The following is a 15,635-nucleotide window of genomic DNA, read 5'->3' on the forward strand; positions in this document are numbered from 1 at the left end:
GCCTGAGTCAGCAGATCTATATCGTCTTCTTGCGCATGGATTTGTTTATCTTCCTTTGTACACTACTCTGATCACGCTCATTTGGATGCCTATGCCCTCGAGATTCAATTCAAATGTCTGGGATCTCTAATTAGAGATACTACTAATTGACCTCCAGCCAGTTACTCAAACTGATACCCCTTCGTCCCCGTCACTGACCCTTCATACTGATACCTCTCCTCCAACTCATAATACTTATTAAACCCCACCCCCTCACAGACCTCCCCATACGACAGAATTGTTGGCGGCCCCCCAGTCAACAAAGACCCCTTGACGCCCTCCAACGCCTCCCGAATACCCTTCAGCTTCGCGGCCACCAACGTCCACGGGTACGCCACGGCCGCGAATCCCAGCTCGCCCAGTTCCTTCGCCGACAGATTCTCCGTCTTCCCGCCCTCGATGATATTCGCTAGCATAGTGAAGTCCAGGTCGGAGCGCATCTGCGCCATCGCGGCCCGGTCGGGGAGCGCCTCGACGAAGACCGCGTCCACGCCGATTTCGATCGCCTTACGCGCGCGCGTCAACGCCTCCTCGTACCCGTGCATGTAGCTGTCGGTGCGCGCGAGGATCCAGATGTCGGTTCCTTCGTTGCGCGCGTCCACGGCGGCTTGCCACCGCGCGTAGGCCTCGTCGCGGGAGACGACGGCTTTACCCTTGGTGTGTCCGCAGCCTGAGTGCTTTGTTAGCAGGGCATTCTGGTTGGCGAGGAAAGGAGAGGCTGGATTGAATCCTTACGCTTCGGCCAGGTTTGGTCCTCGATCATGACCCCCGCTGCGCCGGCTAAGGCGAACCTATTTCGATGATTAGCAGCTGATGACCCACAACTGTCATATATCCTGTCTGCATGCATCTATGCATATACATACCCTTGAACCGTCCTCCTCACATTCATCGGACCTCCATACCCCGTGTCCCCATCCACCAGGACAGGAACCGACGTCTCCCGAACCACCTCCTGGATCTTCCCCGCGACCTCCTGGAACGCAATGTATCCTGCATCGGGCAGCCCGAAGGCCGACGACATTGCGTACCCAGCGAGGAAGACGATCGGGAAGCCAGCTTCCTGACAGAGTCGTGAGCTCAGGGCGTCGTAGCTACAGACGTGAGCTACGATCTTGCTCGGGTCCGCATGCGCCTCTTGCATCATGGATCGCAGTCGGGACGCCTGGAAGGAGGGAATCGAGCCCCGGACTTGCGGGATTGTGATCGAGAGGTCTTGGGTTGTGCCCGTGTTGATGCCCGATGCGAGCTGGTTGGTCTGAAAGGTCCAGGGGTAGGGGGTAGACATGTTGTAGCTGGTATTGATATGGTCTGGTAGGTTCAATAGATGTAGAAGTGGCTCTCTGGTATGGAATAGATCTATACGTAGTAAACCGACTTGAGATATCCTCGACCTGACCCTCCTATATCGGACCCTGTGCTGGTGATCGGTTATTCACGGTGCAGTATCAGACGGTCAGTGTTGTGAGGAGCAGTGAGGAGTGCAGAAGATCGGTGATGTAACAGTCAACACGCCCATCCGGCATCGGACCGTACTGGACCAATCAGCGGTCCTGAATTTGTATACCTCGATCAAGTCCTGCCTCTTATTCATCGCATGTCTCATGCATGACTTCTTGTTGCGGGAGAATCTCCGCTTTCGAAATTGTTTGTTGGCGTTCGAGATGCGGGGAAGTATTCATAGTGGTGTGGTGTAGGGAGAAAGAAAAGTGACCGCGGAGAGACACCTCAGGCACCCAAATATATACATCATCATCAGCTAAATTGTGTCTTCAGGAGTACTCTGCTTTAAGTATTCTCAAAGATGTAGTGCATTTGTTTCATAATTTCCGCTCTCTATCGAGTCTAGTAGGTCGATGGCATACATACCCACATAGTATGTACCGTGCTTGCCTTTCTATGATATCCTCGTATATACATCAAAAGCGAGGCTGATTTATGAACTCTTAAAATAGACCGACAAAGAATTAAAGAATCCTTCGTTTCAAGCCCCTCCGTCTGACTCTCCATCGTTCGACTTTCAGCTTCATCCGAAATCTGACATATAGGTACAACACCCCTAGCCCTACGTACCCACCTCATATATACCCCGTCCGGATGAAACACAACCAATACCATTCTCAAACACCACCAAATATAGCCATCTTTCAGCTCTACCTACCTCCCTAACGTACTACATCAAGAGGCGTATTTATCCCATGACTAATCCCCATAACGAACTAAACAAACCCACACCAGCCCGCCTAACTAGGTAACCACAGATCGTCAGGCCCGGGACGAGGCTGCAGCCTTGCGGCTCCATCTATAATCAGGCCAGACTATAACTAGGTAGTTACGCACATATTACATATGATTATAGTCTACTGTGTAAGGGTACTCTCCCACTTAGATCGGAGGTTTAATGTCCAGTCGTTCGGTCGTTCAGTCGTCTGGTTGTCCACATGGTTAGCTAGCTACTCCATAGCGAGTTAGTTGGTTGGTTAATGGGTAGTTAGTAGCGTGCAAACTTGTGGAGATCTTGATCTAGAGTCTAGAATCTAGACCTTTAGTTAAATTGAGTTGGGTCTGGTCGACCCCGACTGGATCGAGATCTGATCCGATCACACAGATGAGATGAGATCGTTAGGCCCGCTGTGGAGAGGTATCGATGTAGTACAATGCGGTTCGGGCCTTCGTTAGTATCTACTTAGTAGTTAGTGTCGATTACTGAGGCTTGACAGTTGACAGCTGACACTGACAGATTATGTTGTGCAGGTTGTGGGTTCGATTAAGGTGGTTGGGTGGGGTATTCTTCAAGTCAAAAATTACGAGTGAAGAATCTGACAGGAATAGACAGGTCTAGCGGTGACGATGTGTAGCGTGCTTCGTGCATAATGCATGAAGTGTGAAGAATGTCGATGGTGGAGTGTTAAATTGCTTGCTTAGTCTTATAGAGTGTTGCAGAAGTTTAATCAATTTCAATTTCACAGCTTGAATTGGAGAAGCAAGAAATAAAGATAACCAGCCCTGCGAATCCGAGAAAGAACAAAACAAAACCGGGTTCATCTATCATTCCCTCAAACCATTCCTTGCTCTTGGGTATTTCGCGCAGAAGATCAAAGTCCAAACAAACAAGGAAAGAAAAATGTGATTAAAAACATATGAACAGACCGTAAAAGTAAGCTCCAGAAGATCAGAAATACAGGATATCGGTCATCAATCGTAAACCAACGGAACGGACACCACTCGGGAACGTCAGAATCATTGGGGATGCAAAGCGGGCAGAATGAGATGGGAGAGATAATTAAATCATCGGGATGGAAGAAAGAGCTGAAACGGGGCAAGGAGGAAAACAAAAGGAAATAATGAGTTTATTTGTCCACGAGAGAAGCCAATTTCCATTGACCCTCTGCCAAGCGGACGACGCCAGATTCAATGGCCCAGTCGCGCAGGGCCGGGTCTTCGGCCTCGGCGTCCAAAGAGACGTCGCGTTTCTCGTAATGTCGGCCAACGTGCTCCATGCGCTCGTTCCAGCTGCGAGGCCCGGCGAACTCCTGACCGCAGAATCCACACTGGCTGCGGAGGGGCGCAGTACGTTGTTCGTGCCAACAGCGAGCGCGGACCATGTCGAGGGTAAGCTCGAACTCATGCCGCTCCTCTTCGGTGACCGGCTGTTTGCGATTCCGCTTCACCCAAGGCGCGTGCATACGACGCTGGTGCTGCGTGAAGAGGTCCTTGCGGTTGAAGTCATTGACCAGGCGGACCTCGTCACAGGAAGCGCCGTCTTCGGAAACCTGGTGGTTGTCTCCGCTGAGGTTATTCAGGTTGCAGCGTCCCACGTCGCATCGGTAGAACCCTAGTTGAACATGCTGCGACGCTACATGTCGCTTCCACTCGTTCTTCGAAACAAAGGTGCTCGGGCACCCGTATTGCGAAAAACTGCATACGAATAGTCGATTGGAGGCCTCGGAAGCCTTCTTTCCATTGGGCTTGGATTTGGAGGTGCAGCGGGGCGCGGATGTAGGCCCCGTCTTCGAGGATGGCTTCTTCGCAGGTGAGCGCTTGGTCACGCGGTGCGACGACTTGGTCTTGGGGTTCTTAGGGGCAGAGGTCTGAGATGGCACGGTCATAACGTGCGAGGAGGCAGCGGGGGGTTCTTGGAAAGTAGCAGACAAGGACGGTGAGGGCGACGCGTCGGCGAATGCGTCCGGATTATTTAGTGGCAGCGAAAAGCTGCCGATAATGGGTTGCGGCGCGTAACCCGAGCCAACAATCGGCTCCGGGTCGGGGTAGTGTTGTACTACCTCTGACGGGGCCACGGAGCGATCGAAGTCGGCGGAGGCACTCGGGGAAGGCGAATCCCAGTACTCCTGCGGCGGGAGCAAGGAATCGTCGCAACTGTAGGGCGGAGACATGTAGCAGTCGGCATTGACCCAGCTGCTGTTACTGCTCAGAGGGCTCTCGGGTCCGGAGATAGTCGAAGCGTTGCCGCCCCAGGTCGATGGCGAGAGGTCGGTGATGGCTGGATGGTAAGCCATATCCATGGGAAGAGAGCTGACTTGATCCGGGCGGACTGCACTCTGTGGCCATGGGGCTGGCGAGAGCATATAAAGATTTTTGTACGGAGCCTGGGATTGATCTCCCATCATCGAGTGCTGAGCGACCGAAGTCACGTAGGCCTCCGAGTCCGAAGGGTAGAGCTGATAATCTTGCTGCATGGCGAGGTGATCCGGGGCTGAGAGGTGAGACTGGGGTTCAGGGAATGGTGGGAATTGATTCATCATGGCGCAGCAGTAGGATGGTTGTCAGTAGTAAATCTGCCTACGTGCTGTCGAAGGCAGGAGAATAATGAGTCAAGAATAGCATGAGCTGCGCGATGCTGAACTTTTCCTTTTTTTTTTTTTTTTCCGGTACCCCCCCAGCTGGGGCCATTCCAGTATATATGCGCGCGCGGTCGAGAATCCACGGGGCGAAGCCAGTACCAAAGCACCCTAAGCGGGACAACAGTACGACGATCATAGAATAGGTATTGTGTTGAGCCTCAAAAAAATTAGGCGGAGAAGGAGATGAACGACGGTGATTCGTCATGCAGATGGACTGGAAGGAAGTCGAGAAGCCCCTGCAGCAGTGGGCAAATGTCCATCTGGCGCAGTCCGGCCATGGTCCGTGGCTCGGCCACTCAGATCCATTCATCCACCCCCCCACCCCTTTCTTTCTTTGTTTATTTTAAATTACTGGAGCATCGATTGGAACCATGATTTACGTTTGGACTAGCGATGGCTTGACCCGTTGCATGGGCTTGTCTCGTGGGAAGACACTCAGCCAGGGTGTTGACGGAGGTTATTGGTCCGCAGGCAGTCCTCTAATCTCTGGGGGAGCCTCACCAGTCCATCAACAGTGCCAGAGTGCACCTCGTGGGCGCATTTTGGCGATTGCCCAAGGGCCCAAGGGGAGGGGGGGTCATCGTCAGCCGCAAACAGGCAGTGTTAGCTCAGGCCGACCAAGTCATGGACAAGGGAATTTTGGCCCCCAGATTTCGAACAGCCGAAGGGACCCGACCCGTTTAGCGCGGAGAATTGGAGGCAGGGTGAACCAACACAGCCAGCGGTGGAACAGCAGCGGCTACTAGAAATGGTAAGGGCGGGGACAATCATCAGAGCTGGTTGGGCAAACTGCCAAACAGGGATTGCCCGCATTTGCGCCCGAGGGGGGAAAAAAGCAATGACAGACCGGAAGGAGAGTGACGGAATGGAAGGCAATCCGACTAGCGAGACAAAGGAAGAGAGGCAGACAGAGAGAGACGGAGAGGGACAGAGGGAGAGAAATGAGATCATCCCCCGATCCTGCTGAGTCATTTGCGCGGGTCCCACACCGCTTCCTGCCGCTAAACCCTTTCCAGCAATTTTTGCGGACTCCACCCTTTGCCCATTTTTGCCCATCCTTCGCGCGTGTCATGAAAATCCTCGATCCATGATTGATGATTGCCTCCAGCTCGCTCCACTCCCCGCTCCCTGATCGGGTTTTAAGAGAACGGGCAAATCAGCTACCTCATCCTGGCCCCTCCCAGTTTCGTTGGTCTTTCTCTTGCGCTGCAAGGCTTATTTCCAGCCCCGCAACGGTGCCCTACTAGTCAGACCCTTATGATAGCTAGACAGACTAACGGTCTAGCTAACGACGAGTAACACCGGACGGTGTACGGAACTCGCGAGACCCGGCGGTCCGTCCCAACAATCTCGCGTGTCAACCCGGGTGAATGGTCAAAGGATTCGACTCCTCGTCACCGTAAGCCCATGGAATCCCGGTCGAATCCTCATCCGCATCTATCGGACTCTCTAGGTGCTAATGTGCATGCATCCCTGCGTAGAGCGGAAGATAGGAGTAATAAGTCTGAGACGACCAGCCGTGTATTCGGAAATATTTGCGATTTATGAACTAAGGGGGCAAATGTGATAGAGTGGAAAATAGAAAAAAAGAAAATAACCCGTAAGACATCCTGCTATCGTACATCTTCCAAATCCACGAGTCTACTACTCTTCCTTCCCCTTCCGCGACTTCTTCTTGGGCACACGCAACAGCCAATACAGGAAGACGGCGGCCACGGCGTTAAAGACGATGTAGACAAACAACACTCCGATGTTGCGCCATCGATCGTCGAAATTAATCGAGACCGTGCTTAAGAACTGATCGGTTTTCTTGAACGTACACATCTGGCAGTCCGTGTCAGCGTCGGGGTTAATGAGTCGGCTCTGGGCCATCTCTGCGAAGGGGCCAAGGAAGGTCGAGCAATTCTGTCCGTCAGGAGGTGACAGACGCAGGAGTTCAATGTCCGAGCACACGACGTCCGTCCCGGATAACCCGACCGACAAAACCGAGCTAACCAGGTATGTAAAGGGGGAAACCCGATACATGAAAATCCAAAATCCGGGAAGCTTTTCCGGAGTTGCAAGGACACTATTTCAGACATCAGCATACCCTCATGAAAGGGAAGATGGCGGTGGCATACCCGTTGAAAATGAGGCACAGTGAAAACAGCAGCTGGGCAACGTTACTGCCTGTCTCTGGGGTTTCAATTCCGGCAATGATCATCGAACTGAACGTGGAGGTGAACATCATGAATATCAGAATAAGAAGGAACATCGTGCCCCCTCGTTCGGTAACCGCATCCGTCGCATAGGCGTTGCGGTAGAGACCGATCGGATAATACCAGGAGAAAAACGCAGGGACAGCCATAAGGATATTCCATGGCAACTCGACTGCAACGCTGGCCATCATGAACGCTTTCCAAGAATAAGCCTTGGAGGGCCGCTCGCGGACCTCGTACAATGCTCGCTGCGTGCAGAAGTATGGCATCATTTGTTGGACCAGGTTGGGGAAGATAATGAGCAACATGAAGATAGCAAACATCTGGTTCTGCATGCCTTGGAAACTCGTAGGTTCGCGCCAGAACGTGAAACCAATGAACAAGGGCTAATATATATTGTTAGCAATGCGGTCGCACGAAATTTTTCTGTAGGACGATGTGATACTCACCGGAATAATGCAGGTGGTGGCTTTGGAATAGATGTACGCCGGGCTGCGCCAGTACTGTTGGAACATACGTTGGAGACAGATCAGGAATTGTGACCAAATGGGCATCGCGAATTCTCCGTATTCAACCGTTTTAGGAGCCGGCGGGAGTTGTAATAACTCGGCCTTCATGTCGGCGAGTTCCTGACGAATTTGAACTCGCTCGGGGCTTTCTTTCCAGACCTCTCCCCAGTCTTGCTCTGAATGAGACCCAGGGGCAGCACCGATGACCTCCAGCATCCACTCGGCGGGATTCGCATTATGGGGGCATTTAGCGGAGCCCTTCTTCTCAAAATACTTGATGAGGGTTTCCATGTTGTGGCCGAGCTCGCCAAAGTAGACCGTGCGTCCTCCTTTGGCCAGGAAGAGCAGCCGATCGAATTGCTGCATCAAGATAGCGGACGGCTGGTGGATCGTGCATAGAATGGCTTGACCATGATCTGCCAACTTTCGCATGAGAGAACAGATGGACCACGCAGTCTGGCTGTCCAATCCCGAGGTTGGTTCGTCGAAAAAGAGCAGAAGACCTGGCTTGGCCGCGATTTCCACGCCGATAGTCAATCTCTTTCTCTGCTCGACGTTCAGGCCCTCGCCCAGGACCCCGACCACGGCTTCGGCGTATTCCTGCATGTTGAGCATTTTGATCACTTCTTCCACATAATCGAGCTTTTCCTGGCGGGGGGTGCTAGCCGGCTGGCGAAGCAAGGCGCTAAAAATCAGTGCCTCCCGGACAGTGCTAGTTTCCAAATGTAGATCCTGCTGCTGGACGTAACCGGTCTTGCGTTGAAAAGAATCATCCCGCAAGCGCCCGTCCACCAGCATATCACCGGTGACGACTCCCATGGTCACACGATTAGCCAAGACATCCAGAAGGGACGTTTTCCCTGCTCCTGTCACGCCCATCAAGGCTGTCAGCGTCCCAGGCTTCACCCAGCCGTCAACATGGTCCAGGATGCGTCGGTTCTGGCCCTTGATCTTGATATCGTAGCAAACATCCTCCCAGTGAAAGATCGACGTCTGTTTGACGATTGCACCGGTGTGGTCCTGAGCTTCGCGTTCCAGTTGCTGCTGTTTTTCAGCAGTCGGTGCGTCTTCCTCATCCTGGTGGGCTTTCTTTGTGAACGCCGGGATCTTTCCGCGGGGGAAGACCAAGATTTCACCTTTCGACGGCTTGGCCCGAACCAGCTCGCTGGAGACAATATAGGCTGCCAAAGAGAAGAAAAGAAACCCTAGAAGAATACCATAATTGCGCCACAAGTGCGAATGGTAGTATTGGAAAGTGGCGTTGAGATAATTATCGCCATCGATATAGTCCAGGCCAGCTTGGGCACCATTTCCAGAGCAAATCTTCGAGGAGAGAGGTGTGTTTTCGTACCCTGGTCCCGAAGGCACATACGTGAAACATTTGAAATGTCTATGGCTGTATTCGTTGATCATGAGAGATTCAAAGGCATACTATTGGAAAGTCAGCCGGCTGCTGGGACTCGATGGAAAAGTAGAATAGCTGGTAAACGTACCGCGATTGGATTCAGGTAATTGAGCCACCGAAACCATGGATGCATATCTCGAACCGGAATGGTAAACCCCGTATAAATAACCAGAATTAACATAAAAATTGAAGATGGAACCATAGCCTGGGCCATAGACCGTGAGACTGCACCAATCCATCGGAAAATGTTGGACATGGTCAGCGTTGTGGTTACGGAGAAGAGATAGAAAATAAAGAAGTGTCCAGGTGTCCGGCGCAGGTTGGTCATGAAGTATATGATGACATTGAAGACGATAGAGACAAGTACCTTCGCCGGAAGATCGACGATCATCGAGCTGATCGCTTCAGCCGACGGGTGATACAGCGCATACTTGTCATGTTTCTCCACGATGGGCCGCTGCTGCCAGAGAGTTAAAATTTCCAAGGCGCTCGCGAAAGCATTGAGCAGAATGGCGAAGAACAACAGGGCGCCGCGGGAGAAAAAGCTTTCGGTTGTCTCGTCCAAGTTATAGAAGACGCTTGCGACAATCAATGCCATGACACTGTTACCGATAACTGAGGTCAGGGTCATGCTCATGTCACCCTTGAGGCGAAGAACTCCTCGATACAGGCACAGGCGGATTTGGCCGAGATAAGACAAGGTATACGGGGATGCCGCCCGGGTTCCCTTGGCCTTCTCTGCGGCACGGGAGCGGTCGAATTCCTTTCTCTTGTCGGCTCCAACGGGGAACTCATTTTGGAAATTTTCAATGTCCACAAGGAGCTGCTTTCGCTCAAGACTATCTCTCCAGCGAGCGGCGAACTCGTCAGGCGTGCGAGGAACGAGATGCTCGAACCCTTTTCGAGCCCGGCGTTCTGTGGGACTCGTCAGAGAGGTCAAGAAATCGGCCGTGGTCTGTCTATCCGGGCAGTCGAAGCCCATGTCAATGAAGAATCTTCTTGCGTCATGAGCATTGCCGAAATAAATCTGACGGCCCTCGTACAGAACGATCGCTTTGTCAAAGATATCGTAGATGGCCTGACTAGCTTGGTAGATGGCAACCACTGCCGTCGACCCGGTATGCTCGGTGGACAATCGAAGGGTTTTCACGAATTCCAGAGCCGTTGAGCTGTCCAAGCCACGGGTACTATTATCCCAGCACTGTAGAGGACAACCGCACAGAGTCGTCTCGGCAATGCTCACTCGCTTTCGTTCTCCGCCCGACACACCGCGGATGAATTCATTGCCCACCTGCGTATTCATTGTATGACTCAAGCCCAGCATGGCCATAACGACGTCTCGCATATGCATTGCGTACTGATCACGGGATACACCAGGGAATCGATTGGCCGGGGCTCGAGCATGGGCTGCGAACAGTAGTGTCTCGCCTGCGGTTAACTGCGGGAAATGTATCTCGGTTTCTGCTTGATAAATGACTTCTCCGCGGAACCGACTGTGCATCTCGTCCCAAGAGATACCCTGGTATTGTATATCAGTCCCTTCATCCAGCCAGAGTCCGTGGGTCTCCCCAGCAATGGTTTTCAAGAACGTCGAACAACCACTACAAAGAGACTGGTTAGAGGAGAGAAACCCTAGAAGAACAGATGAAATTGCAGCTATTCTTACCTTCCCGGGCGACCTAGCACGACTAGCATCTCTCCGCTACGGACAAAGCCTTCGAAATTCCGCAGGATATCAATGCGAACCTTGTTCCCGAGCCCGAGCCCGAGCACGTTGCGAAACCAGCCGAAGCCCTTCAGCCACATGTTGGCCACGTCAGTTTGATAGTCAGCGGCCGTGCCATAGCCAAAGGCGTTCAGGTTGCGAAAGGACACGCCCGCCGTTCGCCGAGGATACCGATCCGGATCGCGGGAGGTGATATGCAGCAGGTTTTTGGTCCATTTGCGCGAGTTGAAGCGATCCGAATTCGGGTCCAGTTCGGGGTCGCTCGTGGGGTTAAGAAAGGTGTTGGTGCCGTCCCCTACGATGCTTTTCTGAGAGATCCGAGAGAACCTCCGCGCCAATTCGGTGATTTTCTCATGATCTTCGCGTTCGACGGCATCTTCCGAGTCTGCGGCGGCGGTATCCGAACTGTCGGTCTTCTCTTCGATGGAGGTGATATGGTCGTAGTGGGTTTCCTCGGTGTGTCGGCGAATGGTGTTTTCGAGCTGTAGGGCCGCATCGGTGGAAAGCGCAGACGCTCCGAAGGGAGCAGGAGGTGTCGGTTGGAGACCCATCGTCACGACGTACCGTAGACCCAGTGGAGACGGAGGGACGATGGCATGACCAAACAAACAGGGTCAAGAAGAGGAACAGGAGGACACTTTCACATCCAGCCGCGCATTCAGTCTTACGGAGAATTTCCACAAAAGTCCAGGATCAAGCCGGAGTAAGAAAAAGGAAGCAACGGAGAGGGAGCGGAAGGAGATTTATTTCTATATGGCGCCGTGAGCACGGCGTGTGTACAGTAGAAGAAGTCCGGGCCCATGTCGACAGGGGAACCTTCCTGTACGGAAGACGGAATGAACACATCCGAGCACGACAGGCATAAATCCAGAAATAAGGAAGAGCCGTAAGGTTAAATCAGGCAGTGGCGACCAGTTCCAAACGAGTCGTTGTTGTTCTTGGCAATCACCAGGTGCCATCGTATTCGCACCGGCGGGAGGGGGGCTGTCAGCCTGACAGCCCAGCTCTCGAGGGATGAAGTACCTCCCCGGTACTTCACCAATAGCGATAGTCAAACCAGGGTCGATGTACCCGAGTGTACCCCGAGCCTACCTTAAGGACTGGACCTTGGCTCGATGAGATGACTCAGCGCGCTCTAGCTGCCACCCAACCAATCAGCGTTGAAATTGGCTGATTGACGCCGTATTCCGGCCGTATTTCCGAGGCAGTTATTGGACAGGACCGAGACCCACACAGCCCTTCCTGCCCCGGATTGGCTTCGATGATGCCTCCCGAACAAGGCCAAAAACATTCACCTCCTGCGCCTTCAACCAGGTTTATTCCTCGGCTGCTGGCGACTCCGACGGATGGCCTGGATGGCGGATCCGAGCGCTTTTCATTATGGTATCTCTGTCGTGGCCGCTCGTAGGGCGGATCGTATATCTTTATCTATCCCGAGCTGGCGCTCTTTGAGGGGGGATTGAGTTATGTGTCAGAACCCCTTCCGGAAAATACTCTGCAGTGGCTTGGAACTAATTTTACACTTCAAGCGTGCATGCTGACGCTGACATCTCTACGCTGGCAGGTGGATGTGTACGGAAGAATTCGCTGGTCTTGGAGCTGAATGGAAACGCGCTATGGGCATGTGGTATTATATATTCTTTATATTCTAGATATCAGGTAGGAGGAAGGCTCCCTGCACCTTACTCCGTGCCAGCCAGATGTAACCCTAGTATGAATAAATCACATGTGCAAAACCAAAGAAAAAGAAACAAAAGACTCAAGCAGAAAACATAGCCCAAGAGCAGATTGACTTACGGGGTGTCTCTCACCCCCCTCAAAATGTCTACTCCGTACGGTGCAAATGGATTTAAAGTACTCCATAGTTAGAAACCCCACTAGAGCTCTGACTCTTAATCGTCAATGTACACCGTAGTGTGGACAGAGTAGAGCAGTACCAGACAGAATGTCGGGGGGTAGCGGTAGTCCGACCACACTTTGGCTTAGTCAACCCTTTTCGCTTAGTCAACATAAATTTGCCCACTTGAGCGAGTCACCTGATTGCGGCCTTAGGCCCCAATATCAAAATGCCCCGTCCCTTGTCACCTGAAGCCAGGGAGCTTCCCTGTACGGAGGAACGTTCCTCCGAAACGTTCTGGTTAGTTAGTATAGGATCAAGGGATCCTCCGCGGTAGGCATCCAGGAACATTCCTAGGTATCCTACAGGCATTCCTGCCTGGGGCTTTGCCTCAGGCAGTATTGTCTGTCACGGGCTTGACATTGGGTAGGTGCGCTTCTACCCGCCAAGACCGTTTTAGTAGGTCTGTGGGACGGTTACCGACTGAGCTACTAAAAAGACCAGAATACCAAGTCGACAACTTGGTACGCGCATCACTCTATATAGTGGTTCTTGGTCAGTTCGTCACATTGTCAGGGCCCTGACCAGGTGGTCATGTGACCTGGTCACATGACCCAGAGACCTCTGGAATTGCACGGCCGCCGCCGTGCAACTTCAGCTCCTCGTGCAGTTTATTCTTCAATTAAGCCATACCCATACTCCGGGTTTTGGAGCCTTACAAGTATATAGAGTCCCTGGATTCTCCCTCCTAGAGAGCCTTTCCTCCCTATAGGAAAATTCTTTGACTACGAGTCATAAACAAACTTGTCTTTTACTAGGCTCCTTTGTAGACCGTTATATCCCTGATCACCCATTCCCGCAAATGCACCCTCGATTTATCTCAACTTTCGCTTACAATTACACAATAATTGTATCACTACGACGCAATGTCTACCCCATTTGACCAATCGTATGACACCCAGGAAGAGATGGCTGAGGCATTACGTGATTACGCTATCTCACAGGGTTACGTCGTTGTTACTCGCACGTCCAATCCGGGCCGCAATTTTCGAATGAAATGTGATCGTGGTGGCAAATATGATACCAGATAGTTCAAAGATAAGCCGAAAGACTACGAACCGCTCAAAAAGAAGGGATCAATGGTCGATAATTGCCCTTTTTGGATATATTGCATGCGCTCGGCCAAAGCAGATTCGGATAAATGGCACGGCAAATGGCATGTGCAACGGTCCCATCTTATTCACAATCATACAATTAATTATGCTGAGCTGATTAACCATCCAAGGGCCCGGAACAATCGATTAAAAGATGAGCATAAAGTAAAGCTTAAAGCTTATCTTGATGTCGGTACTCCTACCCGGAATATGCTTCATCTTATCCGAAATGAATATTCTGACCTTTTTATCACATCTCAGGACCTATATAACCTAAACAAGCAATTCGAACGTGAAACTATAGGGAATTTGACGTCGGCACAATACCTTGAGAGCCAATTAAAAGCTGGCAATTGGTTTTACAACAGCAAACAGGATAAAAATGGCAATTTGACTTATCTAATCTTTGCCTATCCAACGTCAATCGAGTACGCTCGTAAATACAATCGTGTCTTTCTGATGGATTGCACCTATAAGACAAATTGATTTCGCATGCCGCTCTTTTATCTGATTGGTCTATCTCCTTGCAATACTACATTTAGTATTGCTTTTTGTCTGATGTTAGAGGAAAATGAGGCATCCTACATCTGGGTCCTACAAACAATATTTGACTGGATTGGTCCGATATCTGGCTATAACCCTGCTTTATGCACTGATCGAGAGCTTGCATTAGTCAATGCAATTGATTTTTATACCCTGATTGGTCCCATTTATCGTGTATTTGGCATATCAATCAGGCAGTAATCAAATATTGCAAGAAGCTCTTCGTTCGGCCTGATAAAAAGAAGGCTAAACGGAATCAGACTAAAGCAGAGCAACAGCAAGATCAGATTGAAGAGAAAAATCAGCAGAAAGCTTTCGAATTATTCTATTCTGATTAGCATTACATTATTGTGTCACCATCTGAGGCTGAATATGAGCAGAGATAGGCCGATTTTGTTGCCAAATATAATGTCAACCGTATGTGACCGCTAGTCACATAGGAGACCTTCCTAGTCCGGATATCGGTATTGATAACTACCGATCCCCGAGGATTATGCAGAGTTTTCTGTTATTTCCATGGTTCAAAAGTTATGTCTCTTCTAACTGCCTTTTTAGGCTAGATTGCTTATTATTCTTCATGTATTTAAACCATCGTTTGCAGCTAGATTGAAAGAATAAGACCTTCATCATTCGATATTCCTGTCAAACCCTAGGATCCGTCTAAGCTGCGCTAAGCCTGCTACCGTAGATAAGTTCAAGCACTTGGTGATCAACTGGTTGATCCTGAGTCCTGGATGGGTGATATTTAACCTGAGAGCCCGGTGTTACAGACCCCTGTTCAACGAAAAGGCTATGAGGCGAGAACAGCGGGGTGATGACCAACCAAAGATAACCCAGCCACACCCGGCACGTGACCAGAAGGTGGTATACGGATGATAGGCTTGGCAGTAGGAGAATGGTAGGCAATATACCATTGGGCTACCAAGGCTACGATCAGGGGTATACCAGGGAGGACTATATAGGAACACTCGTTCACCCACTTGTTGATAGTTCTTGTTTAGTTCTTCGTGTTCAATAACAACTACATCTTTGATAGTAACTTGTTACTGCTAATAGATTCGCCTACCACTATCACAGGGAGGTATACGTACCAACCTGGCCTTACTTCTATCTTCGCTGCATTCAGGATCCTCAGGGAGGATCATCGAGACACCCTACACCAGTTCCAGTAGAGCCACCGGGCTCCCAGGTTAAGTATCACCTACCCAGAACTCAGGATCAACCAGTTGATCACCCAGTGCTTGAACTTATCTACGGTAGCAGGCTTAGCGCAGCTTAGACGGATCCTAGGGTTTGACACTAGTATTGGATGGTCATGGGAGTCATCTTACTCCGGAATTTGACCAGCTATACTCTGAAAAT

General features: G+C 51.1%; 3 protein-coding genes across 3 annotated transcripts; all 3 read right to left on the minus strand.

The window, feature by feature from the left end:
* Positions 1-161: 161 nt before the first annotated feature.
* On the minus strand, positions 162-1,327 carry KD926_000343 (isocitrate lyase/PEP mutase family protein; the record flags this gene model as incomplete). Its single annotated transcript, XM_053104291.1, has 3 exons — positions 162-709; positions 775-830; positions 906-1,327. 3 exons carry the CDS (start codon positions 1,325-1,327, stop codon positions 162-164), a joined length of 1,026 nt encoding a protein of 341 aa, XP_052952445.1.
* Positions 1,328-3,389: 2,062 nt separating this feature from the next.
* KD926_000344 (putative C2H2 finger domain protein) lies at positions 3,390-4,802 on the minus strand (the record flags this gene model as incomplete). Its single annotated transcript, XM_053104293.1, has 1 exon — positions 3,390-4,802. One exon carries the CDS (start codon positions 4,800-4,802, stop codon positions 3,390-3,392), a length of 1,413 nt encoding a protein of 470 aa, XP_052952446.1.
* Positions 4,803-6,545: 1,743 nt separating this feature from the next.
* On the minus strand, positions 6,546-11,290 carry KD926_000345 (pleiotropic drug resistance family ABC transporter; the record flags this gene model as incomplete). The annotated part of the gene is made up of 5 exons (XM_053104294.1): positions 6,546-6,969; positions 7,022-7,485; positions 7,549-9,039; positions 9,102-10,614; positions 10,680-11,290. The coding sequence occupies 5 exons, from the start codon at positions 11,288-11,290 to the stop codon at positions 6,546-6,548; spliced, it is 4,503 nt and encodes a 1,500-aa protein (XP_052952447.1).
* Between the last annotated feature and the right edge of the window lie 4,345 nt (positions 11,291-15,635).

Source organism: Aspergillus affinis, assembly GCF_023601865.1.
Source record: "Aspergillus affinis strain CMG 70 chromosome Unknown NODE_108_length_126046_cov_85_726607, whole genome shotgun sequence".
NCBI lineage: Eukaryota > Fungi > Ascomycota > Eurotiomycetes > Eurotiales > Aspergillaceae > Aspergillus > Aspergillus affinis.